At 43.3% G+C, this 20731-nt stretch overlaps 1 protein-coding gene across 4 annotated transcripts in view; it reads left to right on the top strand.

Moving 5' to 3' along the window:
* The window catches only part of myo1ea (myosin IEa), a 132338-nt gene that overhangs the window by 27537 nt on the left and 84070 nt on the right, over positions 1 to 20731 (top strand). For all 4 annotated transcript variants that reach the window (XM_068017914.1, XM_068017913.1, XM_068017912.1 and 1 more), the window contains one exon: positions 19764 to 19907. In XM_068017914.1, the coding sequence (XP_067874015.1) occupies positions 19764 to 19907 (144 nt within the window). The remainder of the gene's footprint in view (positions 1 to 19763; positions 19908 to 20731) is intronic.

Genomic DNA, 20731 nt, shown 5'->3' with positions numbered 1-20731 from the left:
CTGTAAAACGTCCTTGTTTTTGTACTCTATGCCCCAAGATATAAAGCCCAGGATCACGTATGCCTTTTTAACCACTTTCTCAACCTGCCCTGCCAACATCAATGATTTGTACACATATACCCCCAGGTCTCTCGGTTTCTAAACCGCCTTTAGAACTGTACCCTTTAGTTTATATTGCCTCTCTTCATTCTTCCTACCAAAATGTATCATTTCACATTTCTCCACATTAGATTTCATTTGCCATCCGTCTGCACATTCCACCAGCCTATGTCCTCATGAAAAAAGAGAATTAAACTTTGGTAACAACCTCCAACTCCAATGTAGCAAACATAAGTTGGTGGTGGTGGCTGTAAACTACCGAGATATTGCCTGCAGTGAGAATTTTCTGAAAGTATGGAAGTAAAATGTATTGTACCAGCTTGAGTACATGATCATGGATGACACTTTATTCATATTTGAGGAAGTGCCCCACTTTCAGATGAGCCATTAAACCAAGGCCCTGTCTGCCCCCTCCATTCCCCCCCCCCTCCCCCAGAACTGTTCAATCAACACCACTTAAACAGATTATCTGATTGTTAGCGCATTGCTATTTGTAGGAGCTCACTGTGTGCAAATGGGCAGCCACATTTCAACAGTAATACATTATGGATATATCCTGGCGGGACAAAATCACAAATGTGACAGTCCTGTCAAAGCCAGAGCTCCCAAGTGTGTTGACACTATTCAAACAGAGGCAGCGTCGGTGGATCGGACACAACCACACAATGGAATACGGTCGTATACCCAAGGACCTTCTGTATTGAGGTAGCCGGGGCCAGAAGACTAGTGGGACGCCCAAAGCTCCCCTTCAAAGATATTTACAAGTGTGACGTGACGGCCCTAAATGTTGACTATCGCACCTGGGAGTCACTAGCTGGCGAAAGAGGGAAACGGCAACACATCCTGTGGACTGGCGTGCACTACTACGCTGACCAGTGGCTATAGCAGCTTGGCAACAGGCGCCAACATCAAAAACAACAACTCTCAGTGTCACTTGGCAGCTTCACATGCCTCTCAAGGATTGGCCTTCACAGCCATCAGCAAAGGTGCACCAAGAGAAGACACTCCATTTAATTGGATTGTTTGCTGTGTGCCCATAATCTTTTGTAGATGGAAGGATGCCAACCATGCTTCCACACTTCATTGGCTGTAAAGTGCTTTGAGATGTCCAGGCGATATGAAAGGGTGATTTTTTTCTAAAGTGCAAGTTCTTTCTTTCCTTTACACAGCTTCTATCTTCCACTAGTGTGTGTTAACTGAAACTAATAACATGCACATATATACCTCTTGAGAAACTCAGTGCTATGAATGTTACTATTATGCCTGGTTATGTTTTTGATGCATCTGAGATCCCAGCAACATTCTGACTCAGGACTGTGCTGTGCTTCTGTGTAAACATTGTACAAGATTCAGTGATGTAGTTGCACCTCGAGAATGAGGAGTATACCACAGTGTACAGTGTCATTGTTGAACTTAAAATAGAAGATGATGTTGGCAATCCTTTTTAAGTAATTGCCTGGGTGGAGTTAGGGTGACGCCCAGCTGTTGCACACTAGCTCTTTGGTTTAGCCAATCTGGTTAAAGACTGAAGCAAACAAGCCATTAGTAGATGAGCTGAAACCTCACTTTGTTTTTATGAAAAAAAAAATTCTACCGGTTTGTTGTCTGAAAAAAGTGCAGTAACTGTTCAGAGTATCAACTCCTTCACTGTGATGTCCTGGTTTAATATTCCCTGCTTCCACGCAGCCTAAATTTTCAATTGTTGACTGAAATCGTGCAATGGTCATTTTTTTTCCTGGGTAAGAATCATTTCAGGAATCCACCTTCCCCAGTTTTCTTCTGCACCGTCTGGAAGGTGCTGACTCATGTTGAAATGCAGATGACAGTGTACCGTCTGGTACCTCACACAAGTGGCCAATTTTGATAGCTTACTGTGGCGGATTGGGACTACTACCCAGCAAAACGATGCAGTCGTTGCCCCGGTCAATGTTCTGACGTATTTATGGGGAAGCTAGATAAGTACATGAGGGGGTAAGGACTAGAAAGATGTGTCAATAGAGTTAGATGAAGTCGGGTGGGAGGAGGCTCGTGTGGAGCATAGACCACTTGGGCCGAATGCCTGGTTCTGTGCTGTAAGCCTGTTCTGCAGAATTGAGTTGGGCTGGAGAATGGCTGTGGAAGATCTCTGGGGCCTGTGAGGGTGTAGACGGCTGGTGCCCTCAGGGGCAACCAAAGAGACAGAATATTTTTTTAAAATTTTCAGATTGCCGGGCTGGGCAGTTGGGTTAATTGCCATGCAATTTATTAACTCCCTTCAGGGGACTTAAAATTTGAAATAGTATTTTAATGGTATATTAACACCGCAGCATTATAATGTCGGCAGTGTATCCTACCCAGCCACTATTATAAGCAATTCCCTCTGATGGTTCTTTGGCTTCTAAATCAAAATGGTAGTCAAATTAAATAAACACTGACATTATGGTGCTGCGTGTCAGAATATCACATTCCTACACGTGTGTCTTAACTCCTACACGTGTGTCTTAACTGCTGGTTCATCAGTAAATAGGCTGATAGTGACGATATGTTAATTGTTAAAAAACAGGACCTCTAGGGTTGTAATCTCTGGATTACTCCCTGTGCCACGTGCCAGTGAGGCTAGAAATAGGAAGATAGTGCAGCTAAACACGTGGCTGAGCAGCTGGTGTAGAAGGGAGGGTTTCAGATATCTGGACCATTGGGCTCTGTTCAGGGACAGATGGGACCTGTACAAGAAGGACGGGTTGCATCTAAACTGGAAGGGCACTAATATCCTGGCTGCAAGGTTTGCTAGCGTCATTCGGGAGGGTTTAAACTAGTGTGGCAGGGGGGTGGGAACCACAGCAGTAGGACAGCTAGTGAAGTAAATGAGGAGGACATAGTAAATAAGACCAGTAGGACTAAGAGGAAGAGCAGGCAGGGAGATGTTGCTGAGCACAGCGGGACTGGTGGTTTGAAGTGCATTTGTTTCAATGCGAGAAGTATAACAGGTAAGGCAGATGAACTTAGAGCTTGGATTAGTACTTGGAAATATGATGTTGCTATTACAGAGACTTGATTGAGGGAAGGGCAGGATTGGCAGCTAAATGTTCCAGGCTTTAGAAGCTTCAGGCGGGATAGAGGGGGATGTAAAAAGGGGTGGGGGAGTTGCATTACTGGTTAAGGAGAATATCACAGCTGTACTGCGGGAGGACACCTCAGAGAAGTCATGCAGCGAGGCAATATGGATGGAGCTCAGGAATAGGAAGGGTGCAGTCACGATGTTCGGAGTTTACTACAGGCCTCCCAACAGCCAGTGGGAGGTAGAGGAGCAGATATGTAGACAGATTTTGGAAAGATGTAAAGGTAACAGGGTTGTAGTGGTGGGTGATTTTAACTTCCCCAATATTGACTGGGAATCACTTAGTGCTAGGGGCTTGGATGGAGCAGAATTTGTGAGGAGCATCCAGGAGGGCTTCTTGAAACAGTATGTAGATAGGCAAATAGGGATGGGGCCATTCTGGACCTGGTATTGGGGAATGAGCCCGGCCAGGTGGTCAAAGTTTCAGTGGGGGAGCATTTTGGGAGCAGTGACCATAATTCCATAAGTTTTAAGGTACTTGTGGATAAGGATAAGAGTAGTCCTCGGGTGAAGGTGCTAAATTGGGGGAAGGCTAATTATAACAATATTAGGCAGGAACTGAAGAATTTAGATTGTGGGCGGCTGTTTGAGGGTAAATCAACATCTGACATGTGGGAGTCTTTCAAACGTCAGCTGATTAGAATCCAGGACCAGCATGTTCCTGTGAGGAAGAAAGACAAATTCAGCAAGTTTCAGGAAGCTTGGATAACACGCGATATTGTGAGCATAGTCAAAAAGAAAAAGGAAGCATTTGTAAGGGCTGGAAGGCTAGGAACAGGTGAAGCACTTGAGGAATATAAAGACAGTAGGAAGGAACTTAAGCAAGGAGTTAGGAGGGCTAAAAGGGGTCATGAAAAGTCATTGGCAAACAGGATTAAGGAAAATCCCAAGGCTTTTTATACATATATAAAGAGCAAGAGGGTAACCAGGGAAAGGGTTGGCCCACTCAAGGACAGAGTTGGGAATCTATACGTGGAGCCAGAGGAAATGGGTGAGGTGCTAAATGAGTACTTTGCATCAGTATTCACCAAGGAGAAGGACTTGGCGGATGATGAGCCTAGGGAAGGGAGTGCAGATAGTCTCAGTCATCTCATTATCAAAAAGGAGGAGGTGTTGGGTGTCTTGCAAAGCATTAATGTAGATAAGTTCCCAGGGCCTGATGGGATTTACCCTAGAATACTGAAGGAGGCAAGGGAAGAAATTGCTGGGGCCTTGACAGAAATCTTTGCATCCTCATTGGCTACAGGTGAGGTCCCAGAGGACTGGAGAATAGCCAATGTTGTTCCTTTGTTTAAGAAGGATGGTAAGGAGAATCCGGGAAATTATAGGCCGGTAAGCCTTACGTCAGTGGTAGGGAAACTATTAGAGAGGATTCTTCGGGACAGGATTTACTCCCATTTGGAAACAAACAAACTTATTAGCGAGAGACAGCATGGTTTTGTGAAGGGGAGGTCGTGTCTTACTAATTTGATTGAGTTTTTTGAGGAAGTGACGAAGATGATTGAGGGAAGGGCGGTGGATATTGTCTATATGGACTTTAGTAAAGCCTTTGACAAGGTCCCGCATGGCAGACTGGTGCAAAAGGTGAAGTCACACGGGATCAGAGGTGAGCTGGCAAGATGGATACAGAACTGGCTCAGTCACAGAAGACAGAGGGTAACAGTGGATGGGTGTTTTTCTGAATGGAGGGATGTGACTAGTGGTGTTCCGCAGGGATCAGTGCTGGGACCTTTGCTGTTTGTAGTATTTCTAAATGATTTGGAGGAAAATGTAGCTGGTCTGATTAGTAAGTTTGAGGACGACACAAAGGTTGGTGGAGTTGCGGATAGTGATGAGGATTGTCAGAGGATACAGCAGGATATAGATCGGTTGGGGACTTGGGCGGAGAAATGGCAGATGGAGTTTAATTCGGACAAATGTGAGGTAATGCATTTTGGAAGGTCTAATGTTTAGTTTAGTTTAGAGATACAGCACTGAAACAGGCCCTTCGGCCCACCGAGTCTGTGCCGACCATCAACCACCCATTTATACTAATGCTACACTAATCCCATATTCCTACCACATCCCCACCTGTCCCTATATTTCCCTACCACCTACCTACACTAGGGGCAATTACTAATGGCCAATTTACCTATCAACCTGCAAGATTTTGGCATGTGGGAGGAAACCGGAGCACCCGGAGGAAACTCGCGCAAACACAGGGAGAACTTGCAAACTCCACACAGGCAGTACCCGGAATTGAACCTGGGTCACTGGAGCTGTGAGGCTGCAGTGCTAACCACTGCGCCACTGTGCCGCCCAGGTGGGAAGTATACAGTAAATGGCAGAACCCTTAGGAGTATTGACAGGCAAAGAGATCTGGGCGTACAGGTCCACATGTGACTGAAAGTGGCAACGCAGGTGGATAAGGTAGTCAAGAAGGCATACGGCATGCTTGCCTTCATCGGTCGGGGCATAGAGTATATAAATAGGCAAGTCATGCTGCAGCTGTACAGATCTTTAGTTAGGCCACACTTAGAATATTGCGTGCAATTCTGGTCGCCACACTACCAGAAGGACGTGGAGGCTTTGGAGAGGGTACAGAGGAGGTTTACCAGGATGTTGCCTGGTCTGGAGGGCATTAGCTATGCGGAGAGGTTAGATAAACTCTGATTGTTTTCACTGGAACGACGGAGGTGGAGGGGCGACATGATAGAGGTTTACAAAGTTATGAGCGGCCTGGACAGAGTGGATAGTCAGAAGCTTTTTCCCAGGGTGGAAGAGTCAGTTATTAGGGGACATCGGTTTAAGGTGCGAGGGGCAAAGTTTAGAGGGGATGTGCAAGGCACGTTTTTTACACAGAGTGTGGTGAGTGCCTGGAACCTGCTGCCAGGGGAGGTGGTGGAAGCAGATACGATAGCGACATTTAAGAGACATCTTGACAAATATATGAATAGGAAAGGAATAGAGGGATATGGGCCCCAGAAGTGCAGAAGGTGTTAGTTTCGGCAGGCATCAAGATCGGCGCAGGCTTGGAGGGCCGAATGGCCTGTTCCTGTGCTGTACTGTTCTTTGTTCTTTGTTACCCTTCCCAATAGTGACTCCATATCAGTTGTGACTCTTCCCCACTGTTGGCTTACTGATATAAATGGGATATAGTCAAACGGGCTGCCAATTTTAGCAAATCCGCTTTAGTGTTGATAATGTGAGATCTGTGCTTCAGGAGGCTGATGTGCTAGACGAGCTCAGCACTAGTGCATTATAAGAACCATGTCATCATTACCAGAGCCCAGCAATAGCTTCTAATACTGACCCTGACGAGGAATAGAAACTTGATCTCAGAATGTTCTTTGTGCCAATCCCATTAATTGAACAAAATCAGACTACTTATGCTGCCTCATTTCTTTAATAGTGCTTAACACCCTGTTTTTAAATACTGCATTCTACTTACACTTTCCAATTTAAAGGCAATGAGTGAAAGTAATGTATCACCTTCAGGACTTTGGGCAAGGTTTTTTTTGTCAATTATTGATGATTACATGAAATTTTGGTACAATGTTAGTTTCTTAATTTTACATTTATATAGCAACTTCCACATCCTCAGAATGTGCCAAAGCACTTCCCAGCCAATGAATTTCTTTTTTTTAAATGCATTTTCCTATTGTTACAAAGGTAAGTATAGTGGTAGCCAATTTTCAGCACAGCAAGGTCCCATAAACATCTGTGAGATGAATGACCTATGTGTTTTGGTAATCTTGGGTGAAGGATGGCCAGCACACCAGGAGAACTCTGTTTTTCTTTGAGTAAGTGCCATGTAATCTTTTGGGGTCCTCTTGAACAGTCAGATGGTGTTTTGGTTTATCATGTCATCGCACCATCTGCGACAATCCCTCGTACTGCAAAAATCATGTGGTTTGAACCAGCAATCTTTGTTCGGAGTCCGAGTTAAGCGCTACCACTGAGCCAAGGTGACCCTGTATAGTTAATAGTGAGCTTTGAGGCATTAATTGAGCAGACTTGTTAATTACTGTCTCGTGATTGTTCAAGATTGTGAAGACAGTTTCTTTTTTGGAAGCAGTACAGTTTGGCAATGAGTTGTGTAACTGCACTGTCTGCCGTTTCCTTCATGAGTAATGAGTAAGGGCCCAATCCCACTCATTAGATGAGGAATAGCTCATGGTTTTTAATGAGGTTAGGAGCTTCTTCTGTTTCCCTAACTGTCTAGCTGCCTGCCTCTTGTGGGAAAGGGGCAGTAACTTGCTTCATCCCCCAATCAGTTGAGCCAGCCACCAAAAGGCATGGGACCGAGATTTGATGATGAATCTGAATCATGGGAAAGCTCGAGGTCATGTCACAGCAGCACAGCTGAAACTGAGACCTCTGCATGAGAAGAACTTGTATCTCTCTTCTTTGTTACAGCATGCCCTGGTATGCTGGATCTGCTTGATTATTAGCAGTACTCTAGTGTTTAGGAAAGCAGTTGTAGGTTTTAATTGGCTGCAACAATCAGTAATATTTCTGGAAAGAGTTTTGTGAAGATATTGGCTAGATGGACAATATATGTTTGTAAAGCATCTGTAGCCTACACTGGGACTTTGCAACGAGTGTCCACATTCTTATAGCTTTTTACTGTCACTGTTTTACATTGTTGCTGAGTTAATATAGCCCTGTCTACACATCCTTCTTAAGAACACTGGCTGAGAGCGCAGTTACCGTTCTGGCAGTGCTGTGCAAGACCATGATTCCTTCTTGAGTGATGCACTCCAATATCTCAACAAAAACTGTCATATTAAAAAAAAAATTGACTTGCTGTGCTTCAGTTTTGAAGCCCCTCTAATATCAACTGTAATTTTACTTCTCTTTCAGCCGTTTTCTCTCCTCTTTCAGTTGCAAGTGTCTGGGTTTTCCTTTGCTACCTCATCCAAGTACCTTTACTAAATCACTCTATTCATGTGAGCCTTGATGCTGAGTTGCAGCAAACTATTTGACTATGGGGAGCATCATGGTGGAGCCTGAACCAATGCTCCCCGCGACTACCCCCCACCCAGTATCAACATGTGCATTTCCAGCAGGGATCACTTGATGATGATCAGTAGTACGAACCCAGGCCATCAGTGCTGATTGTGGCGCCTAGAATGCTGTCCTGTCTGAGATCAGCTATCTCAACAAAGACCTGGGATGAAATTTGGGATAGTGCTGGTCAATACAGTTCAGCCACTGGCTGGATAAACTTGATGAACAATCGTAATTCAAAATTCTGCAACCTTGGATCCCAGTAACCTGTATATCACATTGTGACACAAATCTTAACTGCTGTTGTTTTCAGAATTCTATCACAGTTTTGGTAGAATCAATTGAATGTTGTCGCTTTGGGTTCTCTTATTCTGTGTTTGCATTTTTGCACGATGGATTAGCCATATTCCCGCACCATTTACGTTGTCTGCTGAACCCATCCCATCTGCTGCAGTCTGCACACTTGCACATCCAGTGGGGAAGGTTGGAATTAACGTATGAATCTTTTAGTGTGATCAATTTCTATTTCAGTCTGAGAAACGCATCATGTAACAAAAGCAAAGCAAATGACAGTAGCTTTCACATTGCATTCCTCAACTAGACTCACCCACACCCTTTCCTATTCTCAGTAGCAGTTCACGGCCCTTTTGTAATGTTACCTTTTCTGTTGATTTCAGGCTTTTCGCACAGTTGCTTGTGGGCATTGTGGGACATGCTGTATAATGTATTACTGCTAGTTCAGTAGCAGTGTGAAAATGTTGGCGCTAACCAACTTTCACTCCAACTTCTTATATCATCTTTTATAGTGACTGAATCTTCTGGTTTCCTAGTGCAGTCTATACAGTCATGCTGTGACTTTAGCTGGCTATAGAGGTGCACATTTTACTCTCCTTTTACCATTCATCTGCTATTAGTTTGGTTGTACTGTGGATGATTGCATGGTTTCCCCTTTGGGTAACATAAGCTATTAAGTACGCCAGTATTACCATAGCAAAAGATTGTCAGATGTGTTGAATTTGCAGTGCTTATTGTTCTACCATTTGAATACCTCTTTGGTATTTAATCACCAGCCCATTGCTTGTGGCATTGCTTACAGGTAAAAGAATGGGAGTAAGCAAAGTTTTGGTGCAGTCCTGCCAAATTTGACTGGCAAGAAAAAAAGGAAAACCTGCAGCAGCAGCATTCATACATCACTCTATGGCTTTGTGTTAGTGCTTTAATGTTAACCATCACTTTGCCTTCCCAAAAGAACTTGCATTTAAAAAGCGCTTTCATGACCTCGGGGTGTCCCAAAGTGATTTACTTTTGAAATGCAGTCAGTAATGTAGGGAAACAAAATGCATATTGCCATGTCCCATGAACAGCAATGAAATAAATGACCAGAAAATCTGATTGTAGTGGTGTTGGTTGAGAGATAAAAATTGACCAGGACACAAGGGGAAGTCTCTTGCTCTTCAAATAGTGTCATGGGATCTTTTGCATACCCTGAAGAGGGCAAACGGGGGCCTTGGTTTTATGTCTCAAGAGAAAACAGTTTTGCCACTGGAACAAAATGGCAAAGGATACGAGCTGAAATATTCTGCAGGGACAGGGCTTTTAATTGACAGGGCTATTTCTCTTTCAAAGTTACTTTTTCTTCTGAGGGGATCTTTTTAGGTTCCACTCCTTTGCAGGAAACTCCCCCATGGCGGCTGTTGGTTTTGTTGCATCAAACTCAACATCTGCTGCAATCTGAACCATCACAAAAGGCTTTTTTATTTAATTTAATTTAATAGTTGTTGAAGTCTGTGGGGTGGGGAGAGGCGGTGGTAGGATTGGTGACTAAACAATGTAATTTGACATGTATGTAATCTTGAGGCGCCCCATCTAGAGTATTGTGCCCTGTTACATTGAATATTTGTTTTATTCCTTTTTGTCTCCTATGTGACAACTTCTCACTCCATAAAGAACGATGCCTTTGTCCCCCAACCTTATGGCAGTGACGGCAATTATTGTAGCTTGACAAATTAATTATATTGTATAGGAGAGACCTAAAGTACACTTTTATAAAAAAGTGAACCCCAGTGAGATTTGCCCATGTGTTTGTACAAAGGCGCCCGATTTTAATTAAGTTTTATTCTCGGGAGTTTTGTAACTGCCTTTTTCTGTTAATTTATTAAGGGGAAAAGGTCAGCTTTGTAGGAGCATTACTCGTAGTCTGCTGAGAGGTTCACAGTACTTCATGGAGGAAGTGCTGTGCCCAAACAGACCTCCTTTTGCATTGGTTAAATGAGAAAATGCAAACTCTGTGATTAAATCAAAAACATGACTATTTCCTTTGCCACGGCATTGGCTCTCTAATCTCCTTATATGGGAAAGGAATTTTCAAAAGCAGCCGACCGGCTGTGGATCTAGGGTTGTGCTGGAAATTTCTTGGATATTACAAATTTAAGGATTGGGAAAAGGAGGTCCCAGACAATAGCAGTTGTCAGTAAACTGAATGCATTGAAACCTTGCAAAATAAGGGAGATTTTGATTAAGTGTAGTAGTGGTACTGGCATACAATTTTGGGTTCTTGGTGACCCTGATTAACTGTATCGCTATTTAATTATCAAAATTAACAGTAAGAAACTCATCAGAATAAAATCACGTTATGGTTGTTGGTGCTCATTCTTTAAGGCTAGGATTTTTCCTGAAGATCTTGGCTGTCCTCCTTGTGAGCTGTTTGCACACAGTGTTGCTGCTCCTGTTGATGGTCTGCTGCCTGCAGAGGTGAAGCCAGGTTCCATCATCTATGAAAGGCTTATGAAATTTCTGATCGCTTAAAGCTGCCCCCTTCTGATGATGTAATTTAGTTGAGCTAGTGAAATACAGGGCTTCAACAGTCCACCGTTGGATGGCATGACTTCCTACACTTGTTAAGTTGAAAAGGGTATAATGTGGGGAATCCAGGCACTGGCGCCAAACTGCTGTGCTGTTACCTGAGAAGAAACCATTACAGCTGCTCTATTGAGTAAGGTTACGACTGAGGTGGGAGGAGTGCACTGTTCATTCTAGCTCCACTTCTCCACAGGTCACAACATATATTTAAATTTTCCCACTTACTGATATGGTCAATCATATACTATAATTTTCCCAGAATAAAACACACTACCAGGTTTCTTTAATGAACAACAAAATTATGAGTTTATTATAAAACAAGTATTAACCAGTAATGAAGTAAAGCATAAACACACAGATTGAAATTTTAAAGTTCCCTTTTTACCATAGCCCTTCACACTCCCACACACACACCAGTTAATCAGAACAAATAAAAGGGATTTTCGTTCAGAGCTCTGTTACAGACAAAAAAACCCTCCTGGGCTGAATACTTGTTCATTCTTGAAGAAAACAGGACATAAGATATGTTCCAAAACTGGCATAGAGTCTGGCCTCTGAGTACATGTAGACGGGTCACTGGGATCTTTTCGAACAGTTCTTTTCAGGCAGCAATGAGAATTCATTTAGCAAGCTTTTATTCAAAGACTGGAGACGGGATGAGTTGACACAGTGGACTTCTCAAGGTCTTTGAGAGGTGCTGGAAAGCTGAGCTGGGTTGTGATCTTCTCTCCTTCCTTGGGAATTCTCTTCTCCTTCAGCAGGCTTGACTTTTATCACATTCCAGAAGGTAAACTGACACTACAAACAAAATCTTGCCAGTCTGCTGCATTCTCGGGTGCGCTCTGCTGCTCCCCAGCTTGTCCTGTCAAGGAGCGGAAACAGTCACTTCCCTGCCCACATCTTCCCCAGTTACCACGGTTTCTGTTCCGTTTTTAACTTGAGTCATTTGACAACCAGTAAACATTGTTGCCAAACCAGTTTGTTCAATGTCCTCTGATAGACCCTCTTGAGGGGGGAAGAAAACTGGTCCAACATTTCTCCAATTTGACTATAAATTCCTCAAAAAATATTTTAACAAAAAACAGAAGCACTCTCATAACAGTAGATATATGTAAAATAATACTTGCATTCATATGGCATCTTAGGAAAGTGCTTTGCACATTTAATTATTTTCAAAATGCAGCAACTATTGTTTTATAGGTGCGACCCTTGACCCACCCACCAGTTTAGGACTATATTTGAATGGATAGATGAGAAGGGGCTCTTCCACAGCCTCCAGATGAATCCAGATATTGCAGGCAGCACAGTGAGAATTGTTGATCGATAAGAAAAATAGACAGGGAAGGAAGGAAAATCTCATCTGACAAAATTTTAATGTGTCGCTTGGGAGTGTGTTGTAAGGCGGGGGGGGGGGGGGGGTGGTGTGAAAACAGGAGAGAAAGCACGGGGTAGAACACCACCACATTCCTGATGCCATACAATTTTATTAGTGGCAGGGAAGGTCAAAGATTACCTTCCCATCCAGAGGCCAATTGAGCCCTTAAGTGGCCAATTAAGGGCCTCTTTCCACTGCTGCTGGTATTCTGCCATTTGGGGGAGGGGGGAAGTAGGTGGAGAGCCTCTGCTGCGTGGGGACACCACCCAGTAAAAGCTGGCGACTTCCCTGCAGGTTCGCCCGTGGGGGGAGCTCACCTGATTGGGCAACATGTGGCCCACAGAAGGTCCACTGTCAGCAAAGGCCACCCCTGCGGAAATATCCCTGCCTTCACCAATGATCCTCCCCCCTGCCCCCATCACCGGAGCCAGCCTGACTGGCCCTGACGAGCCCAACCCTGCTTACCTGGGTTCCAGGACAGGGTCCATGATGCTGCTCTGGCCTGGTTGGAGTCCCATCAGTGGCCACTGCTCCCAGTGGCGCTACTGGGACTGAAGAGCTGCTGGCCCGCCGATTGGCTGGTAGCTCGTTTTTTAAATTCTTTCATGGGATGTGGGCGTCACTGGCAAGGCCAGCATTTGTTGTTCATCCCTAATTGCCCTTGACAATGGAGTGGCTTGCTAGGTGTTACGACCAGGTGAAAAGGTGTCTAGGGGTCTCCTTCAGCCTTCATCTGGTCTTACTGTAACAGGATTTAATTTTTTAACAGTGTTTTGAGCTCCCCCTTTTGTGACTCCTTGTTTACTGCTTTACAATTATAAGGCAAAGAAATGAGCACAAACAGGCTTTTTTAGGTTTAAAGAAGAAAAGTGAAATTTATTAAAACCTAAACTCTACTTGGGTTAACGCCTACGGACACACGCTGTGCCCCATACTAGCATGCATACATGATACGCACGTGCAAATAGAGACAGAAAAGAGCAGAAGAAAAAATAAAGTAGAGAGGTTTGAGGCAACTCTGAAGAGGGTTTTTTGTTACTGTGCTTCAATCTCGCTGTAGTCCTTGCTCGTAGGTAGATCATGCTTTTCGCTGGGCCCAGTATTCGTCTTAAACCTTGTTTACTGTAGGAGACTTTTCTCTCTTGGGGTTCATATGTCTTCAGTGGATTCCGAAGCTGGTGAGAGTGAGATGAGAGCAGACAGGAGAGAGGTCTTTTCCAGTCCAGGAGCAAACAGCTTTCTGAGTTCAAATTCTGTTTTCTAATTAAATCTCCCCAAGTTGGCCAGCACCTGGGTCATGTGGCCAACTGGTTTGACCAGGTCTCTTTTGTCTATTGGGACTGGGACTGGTTCCTTTGTTCCAACACTGTCTGCTAGTATGAAAAAAAAATCTTTCCAGCCAGGGGCTTGGCTATCCCTTGTAATAGGCATTCTTTTCTTCCCAGCAACAATTTTAAAATTTAATGTCCATGTGGTGAAATATATGTGCCTCATTCTTAGCAGGTGGGGGCCTGCATGACACTAGGTCATTTCAGAGGGCAGTTAATAGTCAACAACATTGCTGTGGCACATGTAGGCCAGACCAGGTAAGGATTTCCTTCCCTAAAGGACATTAGTGAACCAGATAGGTTTTTATGACATTTGATAATACTTTCATGGCACTATTACTGAGACTAGCTTTCAACTCCCGATTTTTATTAATTCAATTTAAATTCCACCAGCTGCCATGGTGGGATTTGAACCCATGTCCCCAGGGAATTAGCCAGGGCCTCTGGATTATTAGTCTAGTGACATTACCATTACTCCGTCTCCCCTAAAGTGACAGGAACCCCGACACTAGGCAGTTAATTACTTCATAGGTATAGAATCGCGTCAGGCCTCCCAGAAATGGCAGGCAAGGGGTTGCCCCTGGCTTTTCAGCCTGCCGTCGGGGCCACTGCTAACTCAGTCTTTGCGCAACTCCAAAAGCTAACGGCTATTGCAGATTCCACTGTGAAATAACCAGGTGGACAAATATTTGGAGATTAAAGTTTGGATAGAGAACAGAATGAATGTCAATAGGAATCTGTGAGTGACTCCTTTGCTAGTTTTGACTAATTATGAAAGAACAAACTTACATTTATATTGTGCCTTTCATGACCTTGGGATGTCCCAAATTGCTTTACAGCCAATGAAGTGTACTCACTGTGTTGTAATGTAGGAAATGCATCTGCTAATTTGCTCACAGCAAGGTCCCACAAACAGTGATGTGATAATGACCACATAATGTTTTAGTGATGTAGGTTGAGGGATACAGCTTGGCCAGGACACCAGGAGAACTCCCCTGTTCTTCTTCGAAATAGTGCCATAGGATCTTTTACATCCACCTGAGAGGGCAGATAGGGCCTCGGTTTAATGTCTCATCCAGAGTCAGCACCTTTCACAGTGCGGCACTCCCTCAGTACTGCACTGGACTGTCAGCCTAGACTTTGTGCTCAAGTCTCTGCAGTAGGACTTAAACCTTCTGACTCAAAGGCAAGTGAGCTACCGCTGAACCAAGGCTGACAACTGCCTCACAAGAGGTCAATTCTATTCAGGCTTCCATAGCATGACAGCTGTTTGCTAAACAACAACAAGTTGCATTTATATAGTGCCTGTAATGTCATAAAACTTCCCAGGGTGCTTTACAGGAGCATTATCAAACAAAATGTGATACTGAACCACATAAGGTGATAGTAGGGCAGAAGGTCAAAGAGGTAGGTTTTAAGGAGCATCTTAAAGAAGAAAAGAGAGGTAGAGAGGTTTAGGAAGGGAATTTCTAGAGCTTGGGGCCTAGGCAGCCAAAGGCACCGCCACCAATGGTGAAGAGATTAAAATCGAGGATGCACAAGGGCCAGAATTGGAGTGCAGATATCTCAGAGGATTGTAGGGCTGGAAGAGGTTAGAGAGATGGGAGGAGCAAGGCCATAAAGAGATTTGAAAACCCAGGATGAGAATATTGTAGGAATGTTGAGGAATATACATAGATATATTTTCCATCTGGTATTATTCCCATATGAGCATTTAATGTGAGCTTTGAATTAAATGCTCACATAATCTTCGAGTTAATGAGAAATATGCATCTGGCCAATAGGTGACCTTTTTGGCTGCTGATACCCCTACAAGAAACTAAAGGTTGAAATTACTGTTTTTGATTGTGAGCATATTAACACTTTAATACACCAATTAATTCATATTTTGATGAGGCATTGTCCTGTTTATTTGAGATGGATTACCACTTCCCTTAAAATAAGGGACAGAGAATGTCATACAAATGTTAAGTGTCAATGTCACATCATCATTTCCGGGGTATATGATGCGACAGCACTTAAAATATTTTAGTAATAATCGGCTGAGCAAAAGGCTGTTGTTCAGTAGCTCCACTCACATTGTATTAATTTTCTAATTCATTATCATTCCATAACACAATATTGCAGTGTGGCAAAAGATCCATGCCCTCAATATCTCAATCAAGCCATACCTTTAGTGCACCATACGTTTTTGAGTGAAAATATTTTGAGGTCAGATTTGCTCTCTGTCTAGGTTTAAAATGATTGTTGGCATGAAGTTTTCCATCTTTTATGTGGTCTGTGCAAAAAGGTACAGTATAAGGTACATAATTGGTATTTTGGCACTCCTCAGTTACTGTATAAGCTTCCATTGTCTACCATGCACAGATTTTTTACGATGTCCTTGGGCAAATGGGAGCTAACTGTTTTGCTGTACGAGGCTTATTTTATGTCTTTGAACCATTTGTACATTTCCACACAGTTGGCAGCATGAGTATATGTGAGTTATAACTTCCTGCCTCCATACAATAAACAGGATGGTCCAGAACCATGAAGATCCAAAACAAAATAAATTCCTGAGCTGTGCTTGGTTGGTTAGTGGTAAGGATGCTACAATGGGTCTTGTGTGTCCCTGGGACACAGGGGAACAGCGGGGGGTAGAATAAGCCAGGATTCTCACTCCTGATTGCTATGAAATGGAAATATGTATGAGTGAGTGTAGGCAGGTGTGTTCGTTAGTGGGATGGGGCACTCACCCATAATCCATAAATGGGATCCTTCACCAGGAGTCGCTGAGTAGCATTGGAAGTCTGGAAGACGGTTGGCTTTTCTCACACCGCCCCTCCTGCACCCCCCCCCCACCTCCCCCCCCCAACCCCACTTGGCTGGGACATTGAAGCCAGTTCTACCAACCCACCAGCACCCCAGCTGAGTTTGGCTAACAGTACAGAGCAGAAATCAAAACACCGCCTTTCCTGACCCATCTACAATTACCTGCTGAGCCATTGGGTATGTATTCTGAAGTATTCTTTTATCTAAGAAAGCTCAGTGCTCGTAGCTTGGGCTTCTTCCAATACTTTTTATCTGGAATCAGTGCAAAGGCCAGCTTCCATAGGCAAGCCCGTGCACCAAATGTAGATCTAGTGTTTGGGCTATCTGGGCTAGCATTGCCGTGGATTGAACTGCTCGACTGAACTCTTGCTCTAAATCTTTTCAAACCAGCAGGAAAGATTATGCTAACAAATCATATCATCCGGGCATGATGCTATCAAAAAGTAAAATAATAGAAAAGCATACATAAAACAAAAGATTTAAAACAACTCTAATTCTTAGTGTTATTTTAAAACAACTTTTCTTGTACCAACATAACTAAGATCTTCTGAGGTGCTGTTATGTAACTGCACACGGTTGGACGTGTTGAACCCTGCCTTTGTGAGACCTGTACATATGCTGGAACCAGCTGAATTGAACCAAAGAGCTAGAGAAAACTTTCCGCATTCTGGCTGCAGAACTTTCAGCCTTAGTAAGATTCTGTGGTTCCTTTCAAAGAGCCAGCACTAACATGGTGGGCCAGATGGCCTCCTTCTGTGCTGTGAGATTCTATGAGAATTGTCACTCAAGAATCAGAATGAAGGCAGAATACAAGGAACTAGATTGGTTATCATGTTCATTGGCCGGAACCGAACCTCCAACATCTGTTTTAACCAGGTGATGTTAACTCTGTCTAGTTTTTGAAAGATGAAGCATGTTTTTGATAGTTGAAACGTTAGGGACAATAGCACAGTGCTGTTATAATCCTGTGATTCTGTGACAATTTCTATATATTAATGTATCACACTCCTAAAGCATTTGACAGTCAGTCTGGACCTGATTAGGGGCTGTTTATAGACCAAGTAAACAAAAGGCAAACTGGCCCCTCCCCATTCACTTCAGTGTCAAACTCAGATTGTATATTCTCTCCTCTACAAAGGCAACAGGGATCACTCCCAAAGAATCTGTCACAGAAGCCATTATTATATTGTAATACTGCTAGGGATGACAACAATGTCTGCTAAAATATATACCATATAGACATTCTTATGATCTGAAGCAAGATTGATCTTCTGTTCCATCACAGCCCCCGCCCCCGCCCCCAAGGAGTGAATACTAAAGTTGTACTTACCAACTCTGATCTGATAGATGAAATTTCTTCTCCTTTTGCTATCAGAGTTCTATGTGAGACAGGTTTCAGTATCCTCAGTCCAATTTCTATTGATATAATATAAGGCAGCACTGAAAAATGTTTATGCTCCAGGGCTCTTTGTTTAGAATCCAAACCCACCCCCACCCCCACTATTATAGCAGATGAGTGCCTTTACAAAGCTGCTGTGTGTATGCCCGTACTTAATGTTTCACCAATTCAGTCTCCTGCACTGAATGCAGAAATGTGGCAATTTTCAGTCACTTACCAGCAACTCCAATATAACTTGATATAGTTGAGGGACACTTCATCAGTCGGGGCATAGAGTATAAAAATAGGCAAGTCATGCTGCAGCTGTACAGAACTTTAGTTAGGCCACATTTAGAATATTGCATGCAATTCTGGTCGCCACACTACCAGAAGGACGTGGAGGCTTTGGAGAGGGTACAGAAGAGGTTTACCAGGATGTTGCCTGGTCTGGAGGGCATTAGCTATGAGGAGAGGTTGGATTAACTCGGATTGTTTTCACTGGAACGACGGAGGTGGAGGGGTGACATGATAGAGGTTTACAAAGTTATGAGTGGCATGGACAGAGTGGATAGTCAGAAGCTTTTTCCCAGGGTGGAAGAGTCAGTTACTAGGGGACATCGGTTTAAGGTGAGAGGGGCAAAGTTTAGAGGGGATGTGCGAGGCAAGTTCTTTACACAGAGGGTGGTGAGTGCCTGGAACTTGTTGCCGGGGGAGGTGGTGGAAGCAGGTACCATAGAGACGTTTAAGAGGCATCTTGACAAATACATGAATAGGATGGGAATAGAGGGATATGGACCCCGTGAGTGCAGAAGGTTTTAGTTTAGGCAGACATCAAGATCGGCGCAGGCTTGGAGGGCCGAATGGCCTGTTCCTGTGCTGTACTGTTCTTTGTTCTTTGACACTTGACCGTAACAGGGACATAAGCATTTTTTACTGAAATATTTTTGATTTATGAAGAATGTTTTTAAAATGTGTTCATCTTTTTATTTGTTTGTGGGATGTGGGCATCACTGGCTAGGCCAGCATTTATTGCCCATCCCTAATTGCCCTTGAAGCGAGTGGCTTGCTAGGCCATTTCAGAGGGCATTTTTAAAAGTCAACCGCATTGCTGTGGGTTTGAAGTCACATGTAGGCCAGACCAGGTAAGGATGGCAGATTTCCTTCCCTAAAGGACATTAGTGAACTAGATGGGTGTTTACAACAATTGACAATGGTTTCATGGTCACCATTAGACTAGCTTTCTAACTCCCAGATTAATTGAAGTCAGACTTCACCATCTGTCATGGTGGGATTTAAACCCATGTCCCCAGAGCAGTAGCATGGGTTTCTGGATTACTAGTCCAGTGACATTACCACTACGCCACTGCTTCCCCATATATGTACACTTTTGAGTCCAAAATTATCACTCATTATAAGAATATTACTTCCAATTAAAGTCAGGAATGCAGGGCTAGAGGAGATATATTTAAACTAGTGAGAAATAGCTTCGAAATGGATATTAGGAAGAACTTTATTTCCTCAAAAATAAATATTCAGACCAATTTGCTAGTGAGAAGGTAGCAACAAAAACATTTCTGATGAGGTTTTGTAAGTGGAGACTGAGTACTGGTGGGATGAGCTTTAATAGGTTAAATTATTGTTTCTCATCCTTGCCTGCTCTGGCATTCTTATAGAATTGAACGTTCCAAGTTCCCACAGCTAAAGTTACAGTAGGAACACTTTGTGCATCATTACTGCTGGAAAGTTAAAGCAAATGCGTTGGGTGAATTGCACTTTAAATTCTGCACTGTTCATATATTTTTTCCTGTCCTTTTCTTTTTGTAGGGGAGCAAAGGTCACTACAGGTATCACTGGCAGAGCCACAATGTCAAACAGAGTGGAGTGGATGATATGGTGCTTCTCACGAAAATAACAGAAGATGGCATTGTTGACAACCTGAAGAAGCGATACATGGATGACTATATTTTTGTATCCTTTCAAAGCCTGATATAAAATCCAGGCAGAGGATGAACTTGAGGAGGATGGCCTATCAGTTTTGGGAAGTCTTGATCACCTTGCGTTTTGTACATTCTGGAACTAATTAAAAATGACTCCAGGCACCTCCCAAGTCATTGCCAGCCCATCAGTGACCTTTGTTGGCACTGATCATGCAACACTCCCTTCCTGCCTGTAACAGGCCTCCAAATCAAAAGGCTAAATGAAGAAGCCTCAATTTCCTTGGCAGCAAAAAAAAAACCTGTACTGTATAAACTGTTAATCACATGACTCAAGATTCCACTTCTTGCATAAATATTTGCCCTTAAGTCTGGGCCTAGGCCAAAAGTTTTCTTCCCCAAATGAAACGATGAAAGCCAAGGTTTTGGTGGAGGAAGGGAGGGGGGGAGAGACTTGCAGCTGACAAAATGTGTTTCTCCCTTAAGTGTGTTCAATATCAAGCTTGCATCACAATAAAGTGGTACTTGGGCATTGAGCAGTGCATCAGTGTTACAAAAGTCTTGGCCAGAACGCAATGTCATTCTTAAAAGTAACTCTGTTGACTAATTAGGCTTAGTTTCTTTTTGACTCATCCAGAAAATAAATTTTGATACAAAAATTGCTGACTAGTAAATGCATTTTATGGTTTTACTGTTTTAAAATGTTGACTTTGTTACAGTCATCCAGACCAGCATTCAAAATATATCCAGGTTTCTCTCCAGAGAACAAATTCCACTTGGCAGCATTTTTGCTCTGTGTATGGACTTTATTCCCCCCAAACACTTTAGAGCAGCTCAAATCCTGATGAAAGGAAATTA

This window comes from Heterodontus francisci, chromosome 38 (assembly GCF_036365525.1).
Source record: "Heterodontus francisci isolate sHetFra1 chromosome 38, sHetFra1.hap1, whole genome shotgun sequence".
Lineage (NCBI taxonomy): Eukaryota > Metazoa > Chordata > Chondrichthyes > Heterodontiformes > Heterodontidae > Heterodontus > Heterodontus francisci.
Note: the sequence above shows the minus strand (reverse complement) of the source record. Positions and strands in the feature narration are given on the sequence as shown.